The sequence below is a fragment of the Amblyomma americanum genome, chromosome 1 (genome assembly GCF_052857255.1).
Source record: "Amblyomma americanum isolate KBUSLIRL-KWMA chromosome 1, ASM5285725v1, whole genome shotgun sequence".
NCBI lineage: Eukaryota > Metazoa > Arthropoda > Arachnida > Ixodida > Ixodidae > Amblyomma > Amblyomma americanum.
In genome coordinates this window covers 270,344,625-270,371,682 of record NC_135497.1, presented here as the reverse complement: position 1 = coordinate 270,371,682, position 27,058 = coordinate 270,344,625, and the positions used below count along the sequence as shown (strand labels likewise).

General features: G+C 52.9%; 1 protein-coding gene across 3 annotated transcripts in view; it reads right to left on the bottom strand.

Moving 5' to 3' along the window:
- noc (zinc finger protein no ocelli) overlaps positions 1 to 24,882 on the bottom strand; it is a 187,318-nt gene extending 162,436 nt beyond the window's left edge. Inside the window, exons 1-2 of one of the 3 annotated variants that reach the window (XM_077649210.1) lie at positions 24,537 to 24,882; positions 7,011 to 11,556 (exon numbers count right to left, since the gene is read on the bottom strand). In XM_077649210.1, coding sequence (XP_077505336.1) covers positions 10,168 to 11,556; positions 24,537 to 24,596 — 1,449 coding nt within the window. In that variant the 5' untranslated portion in view covers positions 24,597 to 24,882 and the 3' untranslated portion in view covers positions 7,011 to 10,167. Of the gene's footprint in view, positions 1 to 7,010; positions 11,557 to 12,010; positions 12,266 to 24,536 lie in introns of those variants that run through there. The other 2 variants (XM_077649211.1, XR_013311231.1) reach the window with 2 other exon arrangements.
- Positions 24,883 to 27,058: the final 2,176 nt, after the last annotated feature.

Here is a 27,058-nt window from a genome sequence, read left to right as displayed (position 1 = left end):
ATATGGCGGAAGCGTAGGAACATTCAGAAACGAATGCGTGCGCAGTTGCTTCACCCGTCGTCGCACAAAAGTTAGATATACAGGTGGCAAATTATCTCTGCTTTCCTCCGCAAGACAGACAACATGGCTTCGAGGTATTGCGGAAAATTGTTTGTGGATTTTACTGCAATAAATACAATGAGCGATAAAGCGTGACAGTAAAAAGAACTACTGGCATGGTTAACCGAAATTTGTATAGGCGCCACTTGCACAGCTCACCTGTATTCTGTGGCTGCATTCGAACTTGATTCGCTCCTGAACGAATCGTCATGGTTCATGACGATAAATTCTGTTAGATATAGCATGTTTGCCTCAACAAAGCACCGCCGTTCGAGCTGCTTAAGAAAAAAAAAAACTGGGTGAATTGAACTGCGTTGCCCCCTCCGCGTACGAATGTCTCCCCTTGTAGCGCATAGAAAATCAGCGACAATGCCCTTGATAAACCCTGTCAGCCGTTAAGTCTCCCCACACGCTTGCGAGCGCGGTTTTCGTGACAGGCCAGACCCTTTTTCTCTCCGCTCCTCTCTCGCTTCGCGGGAGGCGAGTGGAGAACTTTGATAACGTGACGGACAGGAAATGCGCGCCAGACAGGCCTGTCACTTGGTACAGTTGGTGGGACTCGTTTCGGAAACACGTCAAAGTCGCACCGCTGTCGACGCCTGGCCTCGGAATGAGAGAAGAGGGGCGAAGGGAAGGCGGGCTTGGATCCCTGGATCGCTCGCTGCGCCTGCCTGCATGCACCGCGCCGCGGTCGCAGTCGAGCGGCTCTTCATCTGACAATCAAGGGCAGTTCGGCAGGCCAACGGAACGCAAAACGCCCGCGCGCCGAAAGCGACGCGAGGGGCGGGGGGAAGGGGAGCATTGGGCGCTTGTCAATCTCACTGGCGGCGGAGCGGTTCCCTACGGAGGCGCGCACGCACGCAGGACCGGAGGGACAGAAAAAGAGCGGCCAAGGAGTCTCCCACGTCAGCCTCGTTAAGTCCACATTGCGTGACCGCGTGCGCGCTCGTCGCCCTGTCTCCGCATGCGCGGCCACCGAAGGAGACGCACTCTCCTCTCTCCCGTTGCTGCTGCCGCCAGTGGGAGGAAGAAAAAAAAAAAGTCGGGTACATAAAACCACATATACGAAGGAATAGAAAAAGGAAGCGGCGAACAGGCCGTTCCCACAAAACAGAAAAAGAAGGAGCGAAGACTCGGGCGTCGCAGACACGACGGAAGCGCTCTCAATATGGCGGCGGCATTCAGGGCGGAATTACTTTCCGCTTGTTGTCATTCGTAAACACGGCTTTTGCGCGGCGGCGTACAAGAGCGGCGGCGGGTGGGCGACGGGAAGACGGGGCAAGACGAGGAGGAAGGACACCCAGCGAGTATACAACAGCGAGCACGCACCGCCAGCCGTGGAACGGGGGTCGTCGCCGTGCAGTGCGCGCCGCTGCGTTCGACAGCAAACTGGCCCGCCTGTATTCCATTTTTTCTTTGCCATATCCCTCTTTCGAGCCGTCACTGTCTGTTGGGCTCTGCCTCCCCCCCGTCTTTTTTTTATTTCCTCTTCGCTCTGCGGGTCAAACAAAAGGCACCTGGAAGCGCTGCGTCGGCCAGCGGACCCGGGCCTGTCAGTCAGGCGGCGCAAAAGGCCCATTGTCTGGTCGCGTTTCGCGGCGGGCTCTGCCGCAGCGGCGGCCGAGAGATGTTCGCGGGAGTCCTGGCCCGGCTGTCAGGCTTCCTCCGGCGACCGTGTGTCCCCTACCCGAGCGCTCGCGCGCCCGCCTGATCGCTTCCCGGTGTCATTTTTCCCTCGGTCGAGCCCGTCCACGCTTTGACAGGCGCGTCTCTCCACCTATGTTCCGCTTCTCTGTCGCGCCTCTGCGCGCATACGCCGCCCGCGGTCCGCGACCGCTGTTTTCGCGCTCCGCTTGCAGCCGCGAAGAGGGCGCCGCTCACGTGCACGGCCCGCCGTGGTCGTCGCGTTTTGATGGGCCGCGTATGGAGACACGTCCAGGAGGCGGTGTTTGGCTGCCGGTCCAGCGGGCGTGTCTCTGCGGAGTAAAACATAGGAGATGGTTCTCATGGGGCCCTTGTGTTTGTAAACAGAAAGAAGCCGCATACTGGACGCGAATGACATGGATCCTTTCGGCGACATTACCGCAGTTCGATTTTATAGATCTGGTATATCTCAAATCTAGTACTGTAAAAAGTGTGCAGAGTAGAAAGAATGACGCATTTGCCAACCTCGACACTGTGGACGCACACCACTGTACTGGTTGCCTGCGAAGACGTACTGGAGATGTCACCGTACCCTATTATACACAGTTGCAACCACTGAGAGTGCGGGCCCCTTATCAGTAGGGTTGCGGTGTTCAGGCGTTCACTTCTTTTCAAAGTATCCCGATGTTTTTCGGTGACCGCATTTTTGTAGGGCCAATAGGAGGTTCTAGCGCGTACTTAACAAATCAACTTGAAACAGCGCTCACCAACGAAAAAAAAAAAGAAAAACCGGTGTTTCTATTCAACACGCCCGGATCAAGAGAGGGTTATTACGCCGAAGAACGTATGCAGTTCGAAAATCATGTCATCTGTAGGATATCTTGCAGACCGAGCCCGTGATATTGCACGTGATGCATGTTAGGTTGCCATCGAGCAAGAATTAAAAAAAAAAGTGAGCGGGAAGTCCTATTTTCGAACGACATAGATGCAAAATGCTGCCGCAGATATACCAGCGGCGAAATTATTCTTCCTCAGAGGAGGATGCCCACTGCGCACCACTGCGAAACTCTTTTGCAGCTAGAAAATCGCAGCGTGTCTTCCGCGAAGGCGGAAGGAAAAGAGAAGCCGCGCGGTAATCAGGGAGAGCCAGAGGTCAGGGAGGAAGGCACTCCCCATTGGTCGGCGCAGGCCTTCGAGCGCGAGCCTCTTCGCAGCGCGCGGCTGCTCTACGGCGCATCGTTGGAAGTAATGACGCACCGCGCCAGAGATGATAAACATCTTGGGTAATATTAAAGGGGCCTTGAAACACCTTCTGATAACCGTACATAAGGACGCTCAATTTTTTTTTATTGCGACAGTGTGCCTTCGGGAACAAAGCAATATCTACAAATATAGATACACACTGGACTCTCGAAGGCAGTCCATTGACGGTCGGTGGTGCGGCCAGAAATCCAGGCTTCTACATCCGGCAGTCCGCACCAGAGCAGATGTTTTACATTCTGTTGAGAACGCCTGAGCCAAATAATGCACTTCTACTCGCAGCAGAGAACCCACAATCACGCGTGAAGGTTGGCGAGCCCTTTCCGGCGACTTTTTGAAACTCCTGCATTAAAAAAAAAAAGAAAATCTCGCTGGAGGGTATTCGTTAAGCGGCGCCCTTTAACATCCTATAGGCGTACCGCAACTTTATTAAGAGCGCCTTTCAGAGCCCCTTTAGACCGCAGTGAGCTATGCATCAGCTCCTATGGAGATACCGGACCCTGCTGACGAAGAACCTTTGCGGCGTGCACTAGAGCGTGAACGCGTGCGTGCCGGGCCCTGCAAGGTTCAGCAGTACGTGCAGCCGAGGCCGCAACCGACAGAGTGCGAAGACATGATCCAAGTGTATATAGGCTGGTGGTATTTGAAGGTTATCGCATTCCTTCCGGTTAAATGGAACCAACATTTTTTTCCTCGCGTGCAGGTCACTTAGTCCGCAACAAAACGAGGGTGCAGAATAGAGGAGTCCTGCGGGCAGCTAAGCTCGCAGCTGCCTTCCAGCCAAAATAAACCGTGTTAGAGCAGTTTAATCCGAGGAGGTTAACCCGGAAGTGATCACCTTCGAATCCCATTGGATCTACGTGCCGACTCCATTGAGGCAAGACGGCGCAGGCGCGAGGGTTCAGCAGTGGGTGCCGCCGGAGCTGTCGCTTAAATTAACATTACATGCGGTAATATCGTTCTCCGATTTTTGTCTACCGTGAATAAATATACAACAAATATAAAAAGTTTTGAGAAAGTTCGTGCTCCGCTGTGTGATGTAAAATCGCGCTCAAAATGACCTGCAGCACGTTGTAGTATCGACACACTGCGATGCGCGCTATGCAGACATCGAATCCTTCATGGCACACAGCAACATGAATGCGCGAAACTGTAAAGGAAATCCCCCTTTAGATTGGTTGCTCTGATCGCCCCTTTATATAGCAACAGCGTGCTCGCCCTGCTTCGTGGAGCTCCGTGTATATACTCTTAGTCGTGGGGGGTCATATTGTGGTATACCTGCTGCCACGGCGTGCATTCGTTTCTTTAAAAAAAAAAAAAAACTCTCTTGAGCTGTTGCTATAGTGTGAAGGTGTGCCAGTCAGAATACCTGATCGGCTTTAGCTGAATCGCATTTCCCACATGAACAGCATGTGCTTCAGTAATCGTGAAGCTAAACTGCCCTCTTTGAATCGTATGTTTTATCTTGCTATAGATCATCAATAATATGCTTACTGAATCTTTTCCCACCACCGAAAGCTTTGCTAAGGTATGTCAACTACTCCACATTAATCTAATCATGCTATAGACCTAGACCTCTATTGAGCTGGAATTGTATACCTTGTGGTACGGTTGATTATGCAGTGTTTTTGTATATTACTGTGTATTTTATTTGTGGGACCTCTCCAATCGCGGACGGAAATAACAAGACAAGAGAACAGGCTGCCCCCACCATCTGGAACAATGCCGAAATGCTAACTAGTCGTGCAAGCTGGTTATATAGACTCAACGAGTCCCACTTTCGAGTACGGCCCTTCAGCACTGGTGCGGCAGATGGGAAATCTTGAATTGTCCTACGGTGGCTGAGACATCGGTCATATAGTATACTGCGCATGATGCTGCACTTAGGAGATGCATATGGGTATGGTATGCATAATCACCTTCATTTGGCAGAGTCAGGTCGGAATTAGACGCGAGCAGCGCCTGTCGACAAAACAATATACCTTACTTGTGTACTTTCATCTGCAGTGTACAACTAGCCTGATTCATGTCCAAGGGCAAAAGGTTTACTGGGGTATATATTCATAAACCTGTTTTACAGGAATATCTCGCTGCAGAGTGGGAAACTATGGCATATACGTGTTTCATTCCTGCCTGAACGGACTTCGGTAGATGTTTTGCCCAGAAACACGAATCAGGCTAGTTGGCTGGCCCCGCCGCGGTGGCTCAGTGGTTAGGGCGCTCGACTACTGATCCGGAGTTCCCGGATTCGAACCCGACCGCGGCGGCTGCGTTTTTGTGGAGGAAAAACGCTAAGGCGCCCGTGTGCTGTGTGATGTCAGTGCACGTTAAAGATCCCCAGGTGGTCGAAATTATTCCGGAGCCCTCCACTACGGCACCTCTCTCTTCCTTTCTTCTTTCACTCCCTCCTTTACCCTTCCCTTCGCGGTTCAGGTGTCCAACGATATATGAGACAGATACTGCGCCATTTCCTTTCCCCAAAAACCAATTACTATTATTATTATTAGTTGGCTGAAAGCATACAATTAAGATATTTTGTTGTCTGCACAGGCGCAGTTCGCGTTTAATTTCAGCCAGACTGTACATGCAGGCTTCAAAAACAGTTCCCGTACCGACGAAATGTTTGTAAGATTCTGAAAGTTCAGCAAAAACTGCTTCGTATTGCCGTGTTTTTTTCTCCTGGGCCGTTCCCTTAGCCAAAATAAGCTTTCTGTTGGCCCACATTATTATCCGCATAATTCAATATTCGGGTGGTTTCGAACCGCGTATTAAAGCACTGATTTGGTTTACATCTCGTTTTTGCTTAGACAATTAGCACACGCACTTGAAATGCTGCACAGAGTACTTTTCGTCGGGAACAAATGCGCACAGAAAAGCTGGCGATCGGTTTTGACCAGCCTCGGCATTATTTACTCGCACAAGTCCGTTACTCGTTTCCAGTTAAAGGCAGGCACTGAAAAGCCTGGTCGTAACCCTGCCTGCACCAGGTGGCCAGAACGACCAACTAAACTGGAAATATTCCACCCATTGTTCGTGCTTTTGCTCGAGAATCTGGCAGCGCATGCAGCTAGTATACAGACCCTTTCCATCGGGTCAGGATGATGCCGAAATGCCTCCTCTCTGGGCTGTTGCAAACCTGCTCTGCAGCCGCTTTCCACTGTGCTTACGTCAGGTGCACACAACAGCCAGCGAGCAATATGGCGACGCCTAGAGTCACTAAATAAAGACTTAGTAGTACCGGCACTCTTTTCTCCTATTGTCTGTGCCGCCGCCACGATCATTGGTCAGTTTGCATCACGTGATATGTGTTTACACTGCCGACGGGTTCATGGGGGCTGCCATTTTGTGGCTTATGCGTTTTCAGTCGGGCAACTGAGGTCGTCCCTGGCTGCTGCGCTGCCGGTGACCGACTCAGTGACCAGGGATTCCGCACCTCGCAGCATTTCAGCTCCGCACGACGAAAGCATAAACTGAAGGCAACAGCTGTACCGTTTGCATCTGAGCGGCTCCATGCCGTACGGCTACAATCCCCGCCGCAGCGCAGGGTGGCTAACAGCGATGTTTACACAATGGCCGGGCCAAAGTTAGCGGCGAGGTCGCCGAAGCGGCAATCTGGCAACAATGATAAACAACAATATGGCCGCCCCTGCTTACCGCCGTGCTGCAGTGACGGTACTCTAAGTGTTTATTTAGTGACTCTAGCGACGCCCAAGCAGCGCAAAGGTGCATAGCGGCCAGAAGGGCTGTGCTACGGGCAGGTAGCTCCAGCTAGGTGACAGCACCGAAAATCCCGCTACTGCACACCTGGTCAGCAGCACTTACCTCACCGAGCAGGCACTGCAAGCGTGGCGCGAAGGAAGGCAAATGCTCCGCACCACCGGCATTATCCAACTACGCCGTGACGACAGATTTCCCAGATGGTGGCTGCTTCGGTGCATGTCAAGATCTGTCCTCTCACTCTCTCTGACGGAGAAGAGAGGACACAATAACAGAGTGACAACAGAAAGTTCAGGTTTCATCAGTGTCATGTATTTGCAGGATCATCGGCATCAAGGAGTATGTACAACAATAAACAAAATAATACAAACAAAGACTATCGCGTGCGCGCTCCGCACGCGCCGACTTGAAATATATTACTAATGTACACGACTCGATCACCACACGCAAGCAGAAAAAAAAAACAATAAAAAAAGGTAGCCACGAACTTTCCGAGAAATTACGCAACACACGAGACGAAAAACGCGGACATATTTCTGTACAGTGTGTATGTTACAATCCTCCCATCAGGAAAAAAAAAAGAGACGAAACAGCGCAGTTAAAGCGCGTCTCAAAGAAGAAAAAAAAATGAAGACTTGAGTGTTATTTTGGCAACACGCTTTGGACACCCTTGACTTAGCATTTCACGTCAGGAGAGATCACACCGCGTTCTGAGATGCTAGAGTGCAGGCTGTGCATTTATTCTCCCTTCGAAAATGTCCCTCTGGTAAAACCGCATACCGAGTGGAGGGTCACTCAATTTAAACATTCTCGAACAACGAGGACTAACCGGTGTATGAGTGTACGAGTGTGTGCGGCAGCGAACGAGAAACGGCTGCGCGCGCACAGTATCCTGCCTGCACAGCTTTCATGTTGACCTGACGAACAGCGCCGGAACAAAGGCCGCTCCACGCAAGGTTGCCTACGAGCCAAGAAAACCGAACTACTAAGGCAGCTGCTTAGTTATAAAAACGCGCCAGTGAAGTCTCGCAGGTCTGTTGCCATTCGTGTGTTCCTTTTAAATTATCGTCAACCTCGAGCTGCACGGAAGAATAGGGGTTTAGTTTCCCTCACTTTCGTTACTGACCGCCGGCCAGGGACGTAGTGCCGAACGGCGCACGTTTGTTATAGCCGCAGTCGCAGCTTGCATACACTGCAAGAGCGGCAGAACGCTGCGAGAGTAGCGATTCTTCAACAATACTAAACTAACTGCACGGATATTTTCGTGACACGTTTCTTTTGACGTTGCTTTGTTTAAACGCACTCTGGTCGCTAACTGAGGAAACGACGGGAAAGCAATACGAAAGAATCCCAAGCGGGTGCCGCGCACCGGTCAAGCAGTGCCGATGCACGACCCCAGCCGCCGTCGTAACGGTATGCCGCAGTGCAACAACCACACACGGAGGGGAGGGGGGGTGGGGGGCGCTCTCCGGCGGCTCATCGCTCAAGATAAGCATCGAGCGGCTTCAGGGAGAAAGGAGGCCGGACTCCCCGCAGCACGCTCGAGTCGTAAAACGCGGCGGCGCGACGAATATTTATAAATCGCGCGGGCTGCAGCGAGGCCCGCACACAATCTGCCATTCGGATCACGCGATTCCGCGCGTATGCTAATCCTTCTTCCCCCTTTCCAAAGAAACGCTACATTTAGATTAGCAAGGCCGTCGCGTCGCGCGGGGCTAGGCACCATTCATCAGCCTGATCGATGGGGCAATCAGGAAGATGCCCCGCGTTGCCGTCCTTTTTTTTTTTTTTTAATATGTACCAAACGAAGCGCGAAACTTTTTTTGACCACTCTTTTTTCTCATGCCTAGTTTCCACGTATTTTTATCCGTGAGCCATACACCTGCAATGTTCTGCGCGTGCGCGAAATCTGTGCCACGCTGGAGCGAGCTGGTAGCCAGCGAATAAGAATGGTGCTTACAACGGAAGGGAATGTGACACTCTGGGCAGCGGCGCCAGCGGTGGCAGTGAAAACGTTTACGAATTGAGCATATTCAGACTTTCCCTCGCGTCGAGTTGAGTTTGGTGTGGCCTCTGACGTGAAGACGGGGGCAGCAGACCCTCGCCATATTTTCTTTTTGCACGACCTTTGTTTTTCCCCCTATGTCTTAAGACTGTCTAAGCATTGAAAAAAAAAGAGAGAGCGACAGAGTAATTCTTACACGGACAGAGCAAGAAATAATACAAATATCTCCTGATCAATAAATGCCAGAGTTATATCCACTCCCGAATTGGCACACAAATCAGTCTAGAACGAATGCGAACATTAAACTTTCAAAACCCGGTGCGCCGACGTCGTGACAAGGTACGCGCCGTGGAAGAGTCCAGGAAAAAAAAAGAAAGCATCCGGCGGTGAATCAATCTCGTTAAGGTAGAGCCGGTGTGACAAAATTAGTGCCCGAGTGCATAATAATGCGCCGTGGGGTGACGGGCGAGTGAGCAGTTTGTGCCTTTCGTTACTGAACTACTTGCGCCCTCTCGTTTCTGCCTGCGACGTGGCTTAGCACGCGACAGCGATATCCGTGTCGAGTGCGCCGCCAGATCGCATGGAAACGACCCAAACAAATGAAGCTTCCCTCACTCATTCCGGAAAATGCAGGAGCCCGGGCTGACCAAACGCGGAGCAGAGAAACGACTCGTCCGAGAAAAAGCCGACAGGCGAACATGTGGACAACAGCCAATTAAGCAGAGGTTCACCAACATCGTGACAGGCACATGACCGAAACCAAGCAGCGCTTCCCGTCTCCGCCGCGGAAAGAATTACCTTAAACTGTTGGGTAACGTAGGCGGGATGCCGCGCGATCCGCGTGGAGCCGCAAAAGGTGCGCAAGGGACGGTCGCGAAATGAAAAATGTGAAAAACTGTGACAACGTGCAGGTGACGTGGAATACACTTTCAGAATCACACGACGCTTTCGAGTGCATAAAGCCTACGGGCATGACATTATTGCGAATGACCGTGCTTAAATAGAGCCAGAAGAGGCCGCCAAATGCGTGCTCGTGCATTTCCTGTATCGCGTCAACAGCGGCAGACACAACGGGGAGAACTGCATATTGCTTGCATATGTTTCCGGCACAACGAGGCCTGTCGATAAGTATTTCCGTTGCGATGCCTTTCGAACAAACTTCTACTGGGGCCTAAACAACACGTCGAAAGCAAGAAGAAATAAAAGAAAGGGAGACAAACACTGCCGAGCGACGCGGTGCACAAAGCCTCGGGAGGCCCGACAGAGATCGTTACAAACTACGCTCGGGGTGAGAGGAAAGCCGCTCAGCGTCCCAGTGAGCTTCAGCGCATGCGCGCACACAGGAGTCCACGCGAATAACTTTCTTACAAGTGAGCAGCCGATAGAGAGGGGGGGAGCTTGGGGGGCGATGGCACTGGCGAGTGTCCACGGCGGCGAGAGGCTCAGGGGTGCACGGGGGGCCCTAGCCTCTGTCCGTACAGTCCGTAGGGCGAGTAGTACACGCCGAGCGACGGGTGAGGTAGCGGCGCGAACGGCGTGCCGGGGAATGCCGGCAGGGGCGGCTTGTACGGGTGGTAGCGCGCCGACAGCGAGCCCACGGGGCTCAGGCTGGTCGGGTAGGTGCGGCGCAGGCCTGCCGGCGTGGTCAGCGAGGGCGCCGTGCTGTAGTGCAGGTGGCAGGCGGCGGCCGCCGCGCTCAGGCCGCTGGTCGCCGAGGGCACCGACAGGCTGGGCGACAGCAGTGGCAGCGCGCTCGAGTCCGTCACCGACAGGTTGGTGTGGGTGCGCAGGTGCTGGAGCAGCTCCTCGGATGTGGAGAACCGCTTGCCGCAGTACGTGTCGCCCACCATCCAGCTGCAGACGTTGGGCCGGGTGAGCATGGAGTGCGCGCCCGGGTAGAACGGAGAGCCGAGGCCGCCGGAGCCCAGCCCCGGCGGCACCAGCGCCGCCGGGTTGAGGCCCAGCCCGGCGGGCGCCAGCCGGTCGTGCGAGCACTGCGTGCAGCCGCTGGGGCAGACGCCCAGCTGGGCGCTCTGCATGCTCATCTGGCAGTTGGTGCAGAAGGGGTCGCGGCACACGGGCACCAGCGAGGTGCCGCCGCCGGCCGTCTTGACGCGCGCGTAGCCCACGTAGGGGGACAGCGGAGAGCCCACGGGGTAGCCGCCCAGCTTGAGCGCCTGGCTCGCCAGCGCCGCGCCCGGGAACGCGCCGCCGTCCACGGCGCCCGGAAGGTGGCCAGCCAGCAGGGGCGAGCAGCAGTTGGCCAGAGGGTTGAGCCCCTTGTAGGCCGCGCTCAGCGAGGTCAGCTGCGAGAGGGCGTCCTTGTCGCGCGCCAGGTCCAGGCCGAGGGCCGCCGCGCCGCCGTAGCCCAGGCCGCTTAGCGTGTTCTGCGACGACGGCGTCGACGAGGAAGACGACGTGGTCGTCGTGATGGCGGTCGCAGAGCCCGAAGACGCGTCCGACTTGGAGTGCTCGGACGCGGTGGGCGACGCCTTGCCGCTCGAGGCGATGGACGCGGCCGGCGACGAGCTGGCGACCCGCGGGGGCGACTTGGACGAGGAGGAAGGGGATTTCTTGCCGCCGCCCACGTCACCATTGGGCGCCGAGTCCTCCTTCTTCGCCGACTCGTAGGGCTTGAAGGACGGCTTGTCGTCCAGCTGGCTCGATGAGGACGTCGAAGAAGAAGAGAGCGACGATGACTTGCCCTTGCTCTTGTCCTGGTCCTTGGGCTTCTCCAGCGGAGGGATTATGGGCTTGATGTTGGGGTTGTCGGCGCCAATGTTGCTGCATGTCTGCGCCAACAGCGCCAGGGGGCTCTTCTTGGCGTCCAGCTGCGAGAGGGCGAAAGGAGAGCACAAATGAGAGTGGCCCGGCAGCAAAACAACAGAAGCGCCGAAGAGAACAAAAACGGGCTCGAACAAGGACGCAGGCCGCAATGCGGGATTCGCCGAAATCGGCGCGACGCTTATTCAAAGATGCATGGCAAAACACGAGGTCGTCCGTTTTATCCTGCGTCCTTGTTCAGAATCGCCTCCGCGTTTGTGTGAACTACCTCGACAGCAAACATGTTGGGGGCCGCACACTGAGATTCAGGAAGCAAAGAAATGACGGCGTAGAAATAAGCTGGCATAACTGCCCCCCCCCCCCCCCCCCCCCCCTCGAGCGGCTACAGAAGAAAATGCGTGCGCATCAAACTGGCTAGCTCCCGCGTAGCGCTTGACGAGTTATGTGTAACAATGCACCAAGACGAATGTGAGGACAGACGAATATCTCGCGGCACAATACCTGAATGCTAGCCATCTTTCAAGATGTCTACGGAGCCTCCGTCGCTTGATTAGCAGTTAGTCGGCAACTTCGCTCGGCGTTAGCGGTACCATTCGTAGGCGCTTCAGGCGGGCGCTTGAAGACAAAAGGCGCAGCCTTTATCGGACGGTGAGGAGACGCACAAAGAACAGCCTCAATCACAACTGAGCAGCGCGTGCCACCTGAGAGAGCTCCCTCTCTCGCGTCTGATCTGGCGTCCAATAGAGAAGCGAGTGTCGCGTCGTCGAGCGCCTCTATCTAGATCTCTCCTCTGAGCTCCGGAATAATAAGAGCGCAAAAACAGTCGGACGCCCCAATCCATCATCGGCACGGCTTCTGGGAAGAGGGCATTATTTGCAAGCGCTTTGTAACACATGTGCGGTGCCTCGGCGCGGAACCTTTGTCTCGGCTGCAGAAATGTCCCGCTCCTGTCACTCGGCGCGTCGGGAGCCGCGGCGCGCATCTTGCGAGACAATGAAGTGCACGCACAACACAACGCGGCCCCCGCCAATGCCTTACTTTTTTCTTGCTCCTCGCGCTTTCTTTGTCAAGAGCCGTTATGCGGCTCGCTTCAGGAGCGGCGAAAAACACCGCGCTAAACAATGGCTCGGCACGTGCTATCAATATTCGAAAACCATTGTTTGATTTATCGCCGTCCCGTCCGCTGCGGCAGCACGTCATGTTATTTCCATTTACACCCTCGTTTTCGCTACGGAGAACAATCAGCAGCAGCGAGACGAGAGGTGCTAGGCTAAACTTCGCCTTAACCGCGCCCCCAGCGGTAAGTAGGCGCGTTCACCTCTGGGCCACCAGAAACAGAAACGCGGTTCGTGCCGCAGGGCAACACCACGTCGGAGTACCCCGCGAAACCCAAAGAAGCGCTCTACGCTACTGCTCCTGCGGATGTGACGGTCCGCGTCCTCTCCTTTTTTTCCTACCTTTAACGGTGCTGGCTTTACCTCCGCCTTACGTATATAGGCCGACCCCATGCGCTCCTCGCGTAGACTCTGCCAGCCTCCCATAACACCAAAGCCTGAGGAACTGCAAAGAACGGTTGACGCGTGCAGCTAAGGCCTCACGGACTTGCCCGACCTTAGCCGGATGTGCTACCGCAACCCTGCGTCATCCTTTCACGCCACTTGCACAGTTCCTCGCGCGATAAAAGCCACAGCATAAGGAAGCACGTCACAATAAGCTGCATGTGCAAGCGAAAATAAGGGAATAGGTGAGCTGTTCTTAGCGATTCGTCTCCACAAGCGGCGTCTGGAAAGGAGCGAAGAAAAAAATAATAACGAGGACGCCATTTGTACTTGGCGATTGCGCGCCGATCTGTCATCGCCTCTCCAACCCGACTAAGAGAAGCAAAAAAAGGTGACAGGGAAGAGAGAGACGGCCGTCTAATGGAAAGCAGGCCTCAACAAGTAAACAAAAGAACGAAGACACATCAAAACATGCCGAGAGAGAGTAGACAAGGACGTCCTAAAAGAAGGAAACCGGGCAAATGGGTGGGTGGGGGGGGGGGGGGGGGACAGTTCGAATTAAAAACAATAGTCAACCGGAGCCCATTGTATACCACTGTCTTGTCGCCGAATGATGCGGCACGGCGAGGATGACAGTGGACGCTAGCACTGCGGCAGAGAAGCCGCGGGCGGCCCCTTCTCGCGCGCGAGGAATCAAGCCGAGGTGCACACATGCTGCTGCTTCCACGGCGGCGGTCGCAGGGTGGATGAGCAGAGAGAGAGAGAGAGAGAGATGAAACGAAAAAGAAGACGCACTCCATCACACGAAGCGCGAAGAAGTCGGCTGCGTTCGATTCTCGGAAGCCGTCAGTCATAGCGCGCGCTTTGTCCCTTCAAACCTATAGCACGCGACAGCAACGGACAGATCGTTAAACTGTTAACGGCGACGACATTTCTTCTTCGCCGCTCCTTCCCTTCTCCACATGTGTGGCGGCTGTCAGAGGCCCCTCATTGTGTTCGTCGCACTCCTGAATTACCACACGCACTGCGACAAAAAACGACGCGTTCCGTGCCCACAAAGCCGAGCGTCTGTATTGCGAAGTGAGGCGCAGCTTTCGTTCTGGGAATTTTAGGCAACAAAACGGGCCTGAATAGCGCGCCGCGATTCATGACGCACGGCCGGTGATATATGGGGAACACTATAACTCCGCGCATTCAGCGTATCTTGTGCGCACAATGCGCATAGAGTGACGCCGCACCGCGGCCAGAATAGACACATGCGCACGTGTCGTGTCCTGCCAGCGGACAAGGGAGGAGGACAGCCCAAATTGATTTAGGCGCTGCCCATTGTCTACTGCCGGCCTCGGCTGCGTGGGTCGCTTCGAGCGCCACTCTTCCAGCAGTGTTAAAAAAAAAAAAGTAAGATACCGCAGTACTCCTCGACATATTGTCACTTGAGGCGAGCTTGGAGGAGCTGACGAATTGCTACTGGTCCCGGCTTAGCCTATGCAGCCGGGACCTATGCAGCTGAACGTTGCGACCTCCCCACCCAGATGAAAATGTCGCAGACGCACGAACCCGTGAAACACCTTCAAAACAAAAATGCTGCGACGTTGTCCGTCGTGTACAACGTCGAGAAGTGTCTCCCGCGGTAATTTAAATGAAGGCCAGCGTGGAGCATAATCACCGCAGTCCGATGTTCTGCACAGCCCGTTTCCAAGTGGGAAGTGGAAAAAAAATAACGAAAACCTGCTCAGAAACTGAGATGCGAGGCTAGCAACAAAAGGAAGAAAAAAAAGAGGGGAAAATAACAAACGAGAGCGGTTAGCGGCACGCCGCTGAGTGTGAGAACAACGGTTATCGGGGAAACGCCCGCTCACTGATTCTCGCACGTCGGAGCGGAGAAAAAAAAAAAAGCGCAAGCATGCAGCGCGTGCCGCCGCAAGCCGCGGACGAGAGCGCGCCGAGCAATCAGCGGTCACTTCTGCAGCCATATTCTTCTGAGCGCGCATTCAAGCAAGACAGTGTGCCGCCGGTGCCTAACAGCATCTCACAGCACATACTCCGCTAGCGTCTGCGCGCCTGTGCTGCTGGATGACGCCGAGTGACGCGCACAATGCGTTCATCGTGAGATTTCTCTGCTCTTTTAGTGACACTGGCCGCAAAACGCAATGCGCGCATTCTGGCAAAGCCACTAAATAGACATTTTCCGCAGTTATGAACGCCTAATCTCCGCTGCGATCGCTAAGCTGTATTCACCAACGCATTCCTCGTGTCCTCAGAATCTTCCCGTTATATGCGTACGGACGCGCACAACTTAGACAGCACTCGTGATAGTTAGTGTTACTAACTTCAAGAAAAACCAAATGGCGCGCACTGGATCTATGCCAAATAGGATATCCAAAATGTCTCTTTTATTGTACTTCTTGAATAACCGGAATTTGGGAATGCGACCTGCACACGCAAAAAGCTCGATGAAACCAACACCCGCCCGCGAGCGAGTTCGTGTGTTCCACAGAGAAGTGTTCACTTGTGCCAGCTGTTAAGCCATCCTCTCTCTAAGATCCCTAGAGACGTGCAGCGCCAGTAGAAGGAACACAGCAAGCCAGTAAGTCGTTTCCCGTTCCTTTGTTTCTTTGGTTGCATGTTACCACCGCCTTCCTCTCCCTCACATGGCACGTTAGGTCTCGCAAGTTCGATATTAAAAAGCCCAACTGGAGACAAGGAGAAAGCGGGAACTGACTTTGTTGTAACGAGAAGAGGAATCCGCGATGTATCATTAGCACAGCGGTCGATACCCCGCAGAGCATTACATCTTCTTCACGCGCCGCCCGAAGACTCGGTCTTACCGCAAGCCCTTGTGCGCGCCACAATACACTCATCCGTCACAGAGCATGCGTTAGAGAAAACTGAACAGACGCGGAATTTCACGACATAACGAGGAGAGAAAGGCGAGCGCTACAGGCCGCATGCAGCCAACGCTACCACGCGTTGGTATTCGCGATGTCAGGCCATCAATCTGTACATTGCAGGGCAGATGACTCTCGCTGCCAACGTTACTAAGCTCCACAGCTGCCGAGAAAAAGAGCTTGCCAAAAAGCCGTCGAGATCCTGTCATCGGCGAGTGTGTTTCGCAAGGCGAATTTTCTGCCGAAGACGACGGTGATATTATCACGAGAGACAAACGACTGCGGCCTATCGGTAGAAGAAAATATGGAGAAACATTTTCAGCAAGTGACGTCCCTCAAATCGTCCGCAACTCGCGCCCTTAAACCTTGAGCTTTGGACAACGTGGTCACATTTAGCGCAGTACGGCGTGTGAAGACAGTGGCTACGTTGCTCACCTTAAAAGCGAAAGAACTACAATTAACTGAAGTTTAGCAAAAGAAAACATCTGACTTTCTCGAAGGAAGTCAGAAAACACGCTGACAGGGCTAGTTCGTGGTGCACTCTTTCTAGAAAAGTAATTCAGCGCTAATTACACTGCCTTCAAATCGTGCAACACAGATACCCTGCAGAGCCGCCCCACCCCGGCGCTCACCTCACGCGAGCTGCAGAGGGAAAGCAGCGCTGCGCGAAGCAAGACTGTCAGACAGGTTAACACGCGTTGCACGAGGATGTACAACATTTGTCCGTAAAGTTCCAAGACTGAGTCCACTAAAAAAAAAGTGCGTTTAACATTGAAATCATTTGTGCAGCACCCCTTCCAAATAGTCTCCCCTGCAGTCTATACACAGCTTCCAACACTTCTTGAGGTCTTGAAAACTGTTGGAAAACGTTTATTTTGGCAGGGTTGTCAGCTCCTTTGTCGCGGCATCTTGAATGGCCTCCAAGCTCCCCGTCCAGCAACTTTTTAGGGCTCTCTTTACACAAGGAAACAGGAAAAAAATCGCGTGGGGAGAGGTGAGGCGAGTATGGCGGATGGGGAAGAACAGTAATGCTGTGCTTGGCAAGAAATTTTGTCACGCTGAGAGCAGTGTGCGGCCTTGCGTTATCGTGAAGGCTCGATTGTCCAGATGTCCATAGGTCAGGGCGACGGCGTCGCAGTGCATCACGCATGTGTTGGAGCACGCGGATATAAAACTCCTGATTCACCGTCTGCCCTTGTGGGACGAACTCGTGGTGTGTGACACCTCTGGCATCGAAAAAAAAAAAACTATCAGCATCGCCTTTGTAATGGTCTTTTGTCGCCTAACCTTTCTCGACGCCGAAGAACTTGTGGAGCGGAGAGCGCTCTGCCTCTTTTTGAGGGTCGTATTTAAAACACCATGTTTCGTCTTCGGCAATGATGCTGTCGACGAATGCAGCCTCCACTGCCTCGGAAAGCAAATCAGCGCTCACTGATGCACGCGTGTCCTTCTGGTCCTGTGTGAGGGTGTGCGGCGCATGTCTGACATTCAGCTTTCGTTTCCCCAAGTTCTCACGCAAAAATTTGGTGGCATGTTGTCTTACTAATAACGAGAGCATCTGATAGCATGCGTACTGCAATTGTGCGGTCTTGATGTACGATTTCCCTGATTCGAGCCACGTTGTTTTCATTCCGCGAGGTTGACGGGCGCCCTTGCCTTGTGTCGTCTTCCACCGACGTTCTCCCCGAAACGAATCTCTTGTGCCACTCGAAAACTACCGACCGCGATTATGTCTCGTTGCCGTAAACGTCACGAAGGAGCTCATACGTCTGCGTGGCTGTCTGCCCAAGCTTTACGCAGAATTTTTTGTTTACACGCTGTTCGAGGTGGGCGTCCCTCTCTCCCCATTCACTCATAGTAGAATGCGCAGACCACTAGTGACAACGTATTTTTTTACATGCATTTCCTTCTAGCGGCTGCCACAGCAACTAACATAAATAGCTCAGGTTAGCCCGAAAAAAAAGGGTGCTACACATAAGCACCAACATTTGTTTTGGGGAATCATTTCTAGCGAAGAAAATAAATCAGTATCGAAACTTTACGGACAAAGGTTGTATGTACTATGAACGCACTTGCTCCCTGGTAGCACAGAAATTTCGAAATTTGTGGCGAATGACACCTGCGTTTGCAAGTCATGCTCTGCGACAACAATGCGCAGCGTCTTTTTCTCGCGAACAAAAGGCTCCAGGTGCGGGCATGTCACCGCGTGCCTGCTGTGAATTTTGCGCGGACAGGCCAACAGTATAGTGGGGACCAATTTGTGCGCGCGCTCTCATCATGCGCTTCCGTCCGCGCCTTAGTCTTCGTACAGGCGCGGACATATGTAAACGGAGCACTCAACTTCGTTCTAAGTGGAATCTCGCCTTTCCTATAGGACACGAGGAAGCATTATTTCTTGATGAGAATGCGAACTATTGTCTACTGTTAGCCTGCACATATCACAGTTGCCAGTCACAATTAAGAAGCGAGTGAAAAATGTTAGAAAGCAATAGCGTGCTCCGTTTACTTTTGGCCGCACCTGTACGCGAGGGCGTTGCGAAATTGGCACAAAGCCGCCGGCTTAAGTAAATAAGCGATCCATTTGGGCTTCTCTGACAGGCAGCTTTATAGCAGACCCGCGAGCACAAGTGTATAGTGGGGAAATCAAGCGAAAGCATCGTTTCAAGAGAAACTGCGCAGAACGTGACGACATTTGCGTTAATCGCGGACGAAGCAGCGGATCGCTACCTATCGAACAGATCCAAAGTCAAGTGTCTGGTAGCAGCTGGGAAACAAATCGCAGTATCCCACTCTCCTCCAGCTCTTTTACTCTTGAACGTCGGGATCAAAACTTTACGGGACGCGAGTGCGCGGACAAAAATTAATTTCGGCACAGTCACGTAATATAGTAGCCTGAAATGCGCCAAGGTTCGAGGAGACGCACATACGCTATCCGCTGGTAAGGATACCGTGCGACTGGGCAGCGAGGCAGAGCTGCAATAAACTTTTCTCCGAGAACTCGCGTCCCGTAACATTTTGATCGCGTTAGCAGAGGAGCTGCCCGAAAACCGGCGTAAAAATATCTATCGCACCTTCATTTTCGCCGGCTTCCAAGCCAATAGATTTGCTGAGCAAGTCGTAGCGCAAGTCGGGTAGCACCCTCGTTACTTCAGAATAACGGGGGAGGGGGAGGAAAGTTGTCTTCAGAGTCGCGGCACGCTATGCGAGTTAGGCCTAGAAGCAAATTCGGTGGCTTCGGGACTTTCTTCTCTGTTTTCAAAGCGATGGCGATAGTCACCCGTGAGTTTACTTAAACTGCGGAAAAGCGACTGATTCCTGAGTGATGCCTAATTACGCCGAACAAATGCGAATGCATGCACTGCACCAAAATTCAGCACCGTTATGCACACACACTGGCTGGCTGATGACGCCGCTCCGGGCACCTTTCACCCTCCCCCTTTTCACTCCTCGACAAAGGCGCGAGCGCCATCTCCCGCCAGGCGAGTGATTGCGAACGCAGCTTAGGCGCCTCGCGCTGACTTGTGAAATGTGCTTGCCACAGCGGGGCCGAAGAGGCGACCCGGTATTTGCAAATACCCCCGAGTGATCGCTCTTTTCGCGTGACAAGTGTGAGCATTTTGGCCCGTGCAGTATGCGGCAGCTGCCCTATCCGCGGCCGCACTGCGCGTCAGCGGAGCCGCGCGCCGCGACGCCTCGCCGCAAACACGCGCATCCGCGCCTGCCGCGGGGCTGCGACCCGTGACCCACGCGCGACGAAGACGTCACAAGGCGCCCTTCGAGACGCCTCTGCAACGCCCCTCGGCTGCGGTTCCATCCGCTCACGAAGCGCGAAAAAAAAGTGAACAAAGCTCGCCACCGCTAGGGTCTCGTTTTCCTGCGATGAACGGCGGCTTAATCGCGGAAAACTGCGAAATTCGAGATACACCCCACGTGGCCGTTCTAACGAACTGAGCTTACGCAAATGTCGAGCAAACGCGCCACGTGCCGGAATCTGCGCACTCGACGCGCGCAGGCGTCGCGTCAACTCCAGGGCCAGAAATGTCACGCATCTGTCCCCCGCTCAGTGCGCTAAACACGGTCGCGCATCTCCGGTTGGCGAGCGCCGAGTGACAAACTGGTGCGATGTGCTTCTGCGGCGCGTATGCAAACGAGACTGCCTATACGTCACCTTGCCCCGTTTTCTCGGCGAGTAAGCACGGGAAGCATACCTGCGGCTGCGCTTCGCGGAGATCTTGACGCCACGACTACATCACAGCTCGAACTGCCGCAGATTCCGACGCACAGCTACTCCGTGCGGAATGAGGTTGGTCCCGGAGTGTCTGAGCGACGGAACAGGGCGAAAGGCGGCAAAAGAATTTCTCTTCCCGCCGCCAGCATTCCGCGCGCGGTCGGGGGATGGCTTTCCGCGGACCACGCGACGGCGAGAAAAATGGAGTGGCAGCGAGCGGCGGCAATTTATTCAAAGCGGACACCGGCTGCGGGAAGAACAGGACAGCGGGGGCCCCCCCGATTAATTTGCGCGACGCCCCCGAGCGCCGCGGCTTAATCGTCCGGCGCTCGAAGGCTCGCTCCTTGCTCTTTTTTTTCGCGCCTGCCCGCCCCTCCTTTCTTGGCGCGTTTCTCTCTTTTTCGCGTCGTCGACAGCAGCCGCCACGACGGCAAAGGGCGCGCCTATTTGCACGCGCCGCCGGGTAGTCTTACGTGTCGTATGCACCCGTGGGGTGGGGGTCTCAAAATGCCGCGACGAAATGGCGGAATGCTCTGCGCAGAAAGCGAGAAAAGATGACAACTCGGGTGGCCACCGGGAAGAAATTCGGAGAACGCGACGTGTGGGAGCCGACCAAAACCTGAGCTTTCATTTTCCGTGGTAACAGCTCGCTGCCGGCCATGCGGTACATAACTGGTAAAGCTCTCACCGAAGCAACGTTCGTTCTGGTTGCGTACTGCGCTAAGCTGTTTTGCGGGCCCTAACAGGGACTACTCTATGAGCACAGCAGCAGCCATTTTGACTACTTGCTTTTTCATTCAAAATCACCTAAAATACGAACAAAAAGAGAGACGGTCAGTTGTGTAAACCTGCATGACAGCTACGCCGCAGTTTATATGTATATATACATAAAAATTGAAGTCTTGTTTTGTCATCGCCGCGTAGACGTAGGCATGAAATGCGTTGCAGATAAGACTTAGCGCATTCCAGGACGGCTCATAGACGGTGGTAGCCGCATAACCACGCACACGAGAAGCGGAGGGTTTTTCAGCAAAATATGACGCTACAGCCCATATTTGTACGCTCCTTGTTTGCTTTTGTCTTTGCGCTGCACTAATGCGACTCAACAGTGTCGCGCCCTCAGAAGTGCACAGAGCGCAAGGCGTCTGCTTCGCGTCGCCATTGAAATTCAAGCGTCTCATTTGTTACTGCGGGCAGCCACCGGCGCTACGTGTCATGCTCATACGCCATCCAAGTCCGTTATGCAAGCATGAGCTTTCTTGCTTGCGGGTTCACAGACCTCCCCGCCGCACTTTCCCCCGCTCTTCGATCACAGCAAACGCGTTCTCAAAAGTCAAGCAGATTCCGCGCGCCCAGATTCATATGCGCGAACCTACAGGCTGCCTCGACGGCTTCACAAGTAACTAGCGACAGACATGTGGAAACGCAGATGTACATACACAGCTGCAGGTCAAGAAAGATTGTGTCAGGCGTCAACACGCTCGTGACGAAGCGTAGGCAAAACGGCAAAGTTAAATGTGACATGTAAACATAAATGTAACAGCAACTACATGATCGCGCATGTATGCACGTTTGAAAAACGCAGCAGAAGTTCGCTCGCTCACGCCAAGATGTCGTTCTCAGCTAAATGTCATGAGGAAGACATTGTGGTGGGTTTACTCCGACAAACTACGCAATAAGCGGACAATGATTATTACTGACGATTAATGAGATGAAGCACGCCGAGAAGCTATGTACAATCTGTTGCAGAAGTTTACAGTCCACTGCGCTGACCGCTGAAGCGGTGGATTGAACTTTGCAGCAGAGGGTACCTCACGTTGCAACGTCAGGAGTGGTATTGTGCGCCAAGACTAGTGGTTCAGTCGCGGCAATTATAATATGGAACACATTTCGGCAATCGACCTCCTGTCAGCAAAAACTTGGTGACTCTTAGTAGATATGCAGGGAAATGCCGCTGGTGCGTAAAAATAGAAGAAACTGCCCATCCCTTCTGTACAACACGCCTGGATGGCGAGCTCTGCATGATTTTGGCCGCGAATGTACATAAATTCAAGGAAAGAATGCACTGTCACTTAACAGTTCAAGACTTCATCTTGAGGAGCGAGCACAACCTGCGAGCAGGCTATCTAAGAGCAGCGCGCGCGCCAAATATCGGCTCGTGCAACATATACGGAGCCTATAACAACGATCCGAGCTCAGAAGCCTCCCCGGAGGTAAAAAAAGCTGCTACCGCACGCGCTTAACATGCACATACATGCGCGCGCGGCTGCTGCGGTGGCGCGAAAACGCTTGCTCCCGCTTGCCGAGTCACAGTGCAAGTGGATGACGTCGCTAGGTTCCCGCAGCTGCATGCGCGCGTCATTCGGTGGACGAGCAGGGCCAAGCTTCCAGAGAAGGCCGTTATTTTGGCGCGCGCGCATGTGCGGGGACATTAATAACGAGGCGTGCCATCAAAAGGCGTCGTTGCGGACGGCTCGCGAAAAGGCGCTGCTCGGCCCGGCAGTATTTCACTCGCGACAGGCTCGTGCGCGCGCCGACTGAACGCGCGCATAATCGGATGTCGAGCGGCGAGGAAATGTGCAGCCTCCGTCAGCAAGAGTCGCCCTGAGAGAGTTCGAACAGTGCAGAAAAGAATCGCGACTGGCGCAGTTATTTCCGGTAGTTCGCTGACTGCGTCTCACAACTGCTTCTTCCGAGTGCATATTACTGGCGCCTTCGATCGGAAACGTCGAATGCACAGGCAACGTCTTAACGAAAAAAAAAATACGTATACCACAATGAATGCGCTAGGGCGACAGTTTGCACAGCAGAGTTAAAGCGCTACTAGCCTCCTGAAGGATTTAACCCATAAGCATGAAAGACGCGAACCGGCGCTACAACGTGCTATGCATGAACACGGCCGACCAGGTGTACATTGTACATCAATGAGGCGCACTGCCCCTTCCATCACGAACATTTCGACGAGACTGTGGGCTGCGACATCGAAGTCTAGTCCAAGTAGCCGTTACGACACCGCTCCACTTTATCGCGACTGCGGTGGAAACATGCCTGCATGCTGGCGATAAGTATTCCAATGCAAATAAATGCACAATACTTAAGCCGCAGTTGATGCTCCTTTCCCAGCTAAAGCCAGATAAGTTGCTTCCAAACGGATCTATGAAAGTAGCCCAACCGAACTAGCAGAGAAAAACTAGTTGGCGATGACAATGTCGGCCAAAACGCGCAGTTGCAGCGTATTTTAGAAAAAGTTCGCAGACAAAAACTTGGCATAGGCGATGACAGCAACGTTAACTTAAGCTTCGAACATACTAATTTTGAAGCAGAATGGAACGAACATGCCGTAAAAATAGTCAGTGCCTGTTCCTCAGCGGCAGGCCAAGAAAAAGCCAGCTTGCGGGGAAGTAACATGATTAGGTGCATTTGCAGAGAAGTAAGCAAGCACTGGACAGAACTTCGTTTCCGTATTTCTGAGCAGACATCTGATCAGCCAAGAAAAAAAATCGAACGTGTACTTTTTCGTGCACCTTTGCGTCAATCATCCGAAATGATACCGAGCAAAGCAGTTTATCGTACAACGGAAAGTCATATGAACTTTCAACCAGCCTCCGTGTGGCTCTCGACAGTGCTCAACCATCAACGATGTCAAAAATGTGACATAATGGAGTCGCACGGAGCGATGATTCATGTCTTGGTAACGCTGAAGCCGCAGTGCGTGTCGAAGGAACTGCTGGTGTCGGCAAACGACAACGGCAACTCCTTTTCCACATGCACGTTCTTCTCTGTGCTCAAAAAATCAAAACCAACCACAACAAATTATCGTACTAGACTGCGCGCGAAGCTATGCCGCCTAAGCTCCTCGCGGTAAATCGAAATTTGTGCGAGTACAGCAGCCTACACGCACCATCCAGAACGAAATACATTAGTGCGCCTCGCCACCGCGCGTCGGCGCCACTAGACGGCACCCGTGAGATCTTCACAAAACCGGCGCGCCTTCTCCCAACTGAGGCCATGTAGAGAACATGTATGAGATTACATCTAACAATACCCCTCTGACATCACTTAATGTGCCACGGCAGAAACATAAAAAAAATAAATATGCGTTGCGCAGAAGCAGCACCAAATTTATGCCGAACTCGCAATGGAAATCCTGTGGAATAATCATTCCGTCGTAATTCGAGCGATCCCATGGGAAAACTCGAATTAGGACGGATAACACAATAAGAACTGTAACAACGTTGCGTGAATGGGCGACTGCGTCGCAAGTTTAAAATTCACCGACTGTCATCGGCGGTGCACGCATTAGGGAGGGTGTCAACGTCATCGGGCCTGCATACCGGATGATGTTGCCACGCTGATAATTCCCGACGCTAGCAGCAATGGAACGCAAATTGTAGCTTTCAAGTGCCACTCACCGTGGTCGGAAGAGGAGACAGGAATTCTGGCCTCAGGTACTGATTACTTGAGGTCAGCATGGCGATGGGTCATGGAACCCCGACAAGGGCGAAGAGGAACTTGGGACGCACGCGAGTCCGGCGCAGTCGGTGCAGGTGAGTAATCCGCGTGCAGTGCCAAGTAATCCAGCCTCCGAGGAGGCGAGTGTCCTCGAGAGCTGTGTATCAGTCCACGGCGCGCGAAACGTCCGTCTCAGCTGAACAAAAACAGGCCGGCGCGGGCGCTGCGAGATCGCGAAGGCAACAGCGAAGTCGACGACGCTCCTCACGGCTGCAAGTCGCGGCGAGCTCTGCGCGTGCGACGCGTTCGCCGGATCGCGCCTCTCCGGGCGGAGACGTCACGTGCGCGCGGAGCCCCAACATCCGGTGTGCCGGAGGAGGAGCCAACGCGTGACGTCACGCCCATCAATTTCCGGTTTCTCCTTTCCCCCGTGGTTCCCCGCGGTCGGCGCGGCCAATGGAAGCCCGGCCGAGCTAATGATCTGGCGTCGGGCCAGCTGTCAACTTTTACAACGCTATCCATCAGCCCGTTGTCAGAGCTGCCAATCAGGCATGATTTATGTCAGCTTTTGTTGTCAGAGCCGGGGCGGTCTTTCTTTGGCGAGTCGTGGCGGAGGAGGAAAGAGCTTTTCTTTCTCCCTCGCTAGCGCGGCGAGGTAGAGAGCGCCTTCGGCCGCTACGGCGGCTCCTCTCTTTCGCGGATGAATGCGTCGAATTGAGAAAGAGAGTTGTCCGCTCGCCGGGTCTTCCTCTTCGGTCACGCTAATCTTTCAGAATCGCATCATTCGCGCCGGAGAAGAAAGAACCAGACGCGACTGTCATGGCGACGATCGAGTGGCAGGAGGAAAAGGAGGCGCGCTCTCGGCGAAGGGTCACCCTCGCTCGCTGGGCGCGACGCGCCGGACCACCGGAGACGATCCACCCGTCTCCTTTGAGCACGCGCTGTCTCCCGCGCCGGCAGTAAGGTGTCCTTTGTGCGCGCGCCTAATGACCGCGAGCGCGCTTTTTCGGCCCCACCGGACGCGGTGGTTAGTCGCGGATTAGCGGGATAAGCAGATCTCCCGCTGTCCATCCGGTGATCCAAGGGATGGCCTGCGGCGCGTGCGATCGCCGCCCTTGTGACAGTGTGTCGACGCCCAGCCGCTGCGCAATTCCCTAGGCATTTAGACCGCACCCCAGCCTTTTGTTCCGCAGCCGAAAGCAGCGGTGTCTCAACGCTGCACAGTTATTGCTGCGCTCGTGCTCTAGGTTATGGACTTCCGCGAAAATTGTTTGAGCTGTGCAGTATTTTGCAACGAACGTCCCGTTACAAAGCAAACTCGAAATTCGTCATCATCGCTCAAGGCACGACATTCAGCAAGCATTCTCCTCTTCTTTTTTTTTTTTTTTGATGCTGGCAAATTACGCTCGGTGAAAGTATCCTCCCTTTTTTCCGAACCAATATCTTCGTGTGTTGGCAATTCAGTGCAAAAAAATAATTGAACTGAGTTCTGCATGTTCTTGCAACGCTTATCTGTCCCAACTTTTTAAGCGCTAAAAGTCTCCAAACCTTTCACCAGAGTCAACAACAAGAAAAAGCTGTGCATATTTTAGACGGAATGGTCGCTACGCTAGCTTTTACTATACGCAGTTGGCAAAAGGGTGCGGGCAAAAGTTAGTGAAACGTAAATAATGTATGCTCGGGTAGCCGAGAGCAAGGAGCACCTTTTTTAGTATGCCTAACTGACACTGCTTCTCAAAAATATCAACAGGTACGTTAACCCTTATTTTTTACCATTTGCAATGCAATGGTGCACTTTTTTGCTCACGTTGACTGCTAACTAGGCATCAAAAGTAAGCCCAGTCAGTCGACTTCATCATCTGCAAACTCACTCCAGCGCTTGGTTTAGCAATATTTTCAGTCTGTTTATATATATATATATATATATATATATATATATATATATATATATATATATATATATATATATATATATATATATATATATATATATATATATATATATATATATAGAGAGAGAGAGAGAGAGAGAGAGAGAGCACCGGACGCGATATTCGGAGGTCGTGGGTTCGGATCCCACCGGCGGCATGGTTGTTTTTTCTGCTGCTTTATAAGTAATTTTCTTTAATCGATTTATTAATCTAAGTAATATTATCCCACTGATAAGCACAACACATAAACAAAATAACGTTCCCTTATGCATCCCTTCATCAGTTTGTCAAATGGGCCCCTCATTTACTTTACCTTGTCTGCTAATATATATATATATATATATATATATATATATATATATATATATATATATATATATATATATATATATATATATATATATATATATATATATATATAATGTGGCGAAGCCACCAGCTAGAGCCTCGTGTCATCCTGCAGCTAATGATGACGTAATGTGGCAGTGCCTTACAGCGATGTAGCCATCTTGAATAAGCGTTCTGCTACACCAAGATCGAGCCTTCACAAA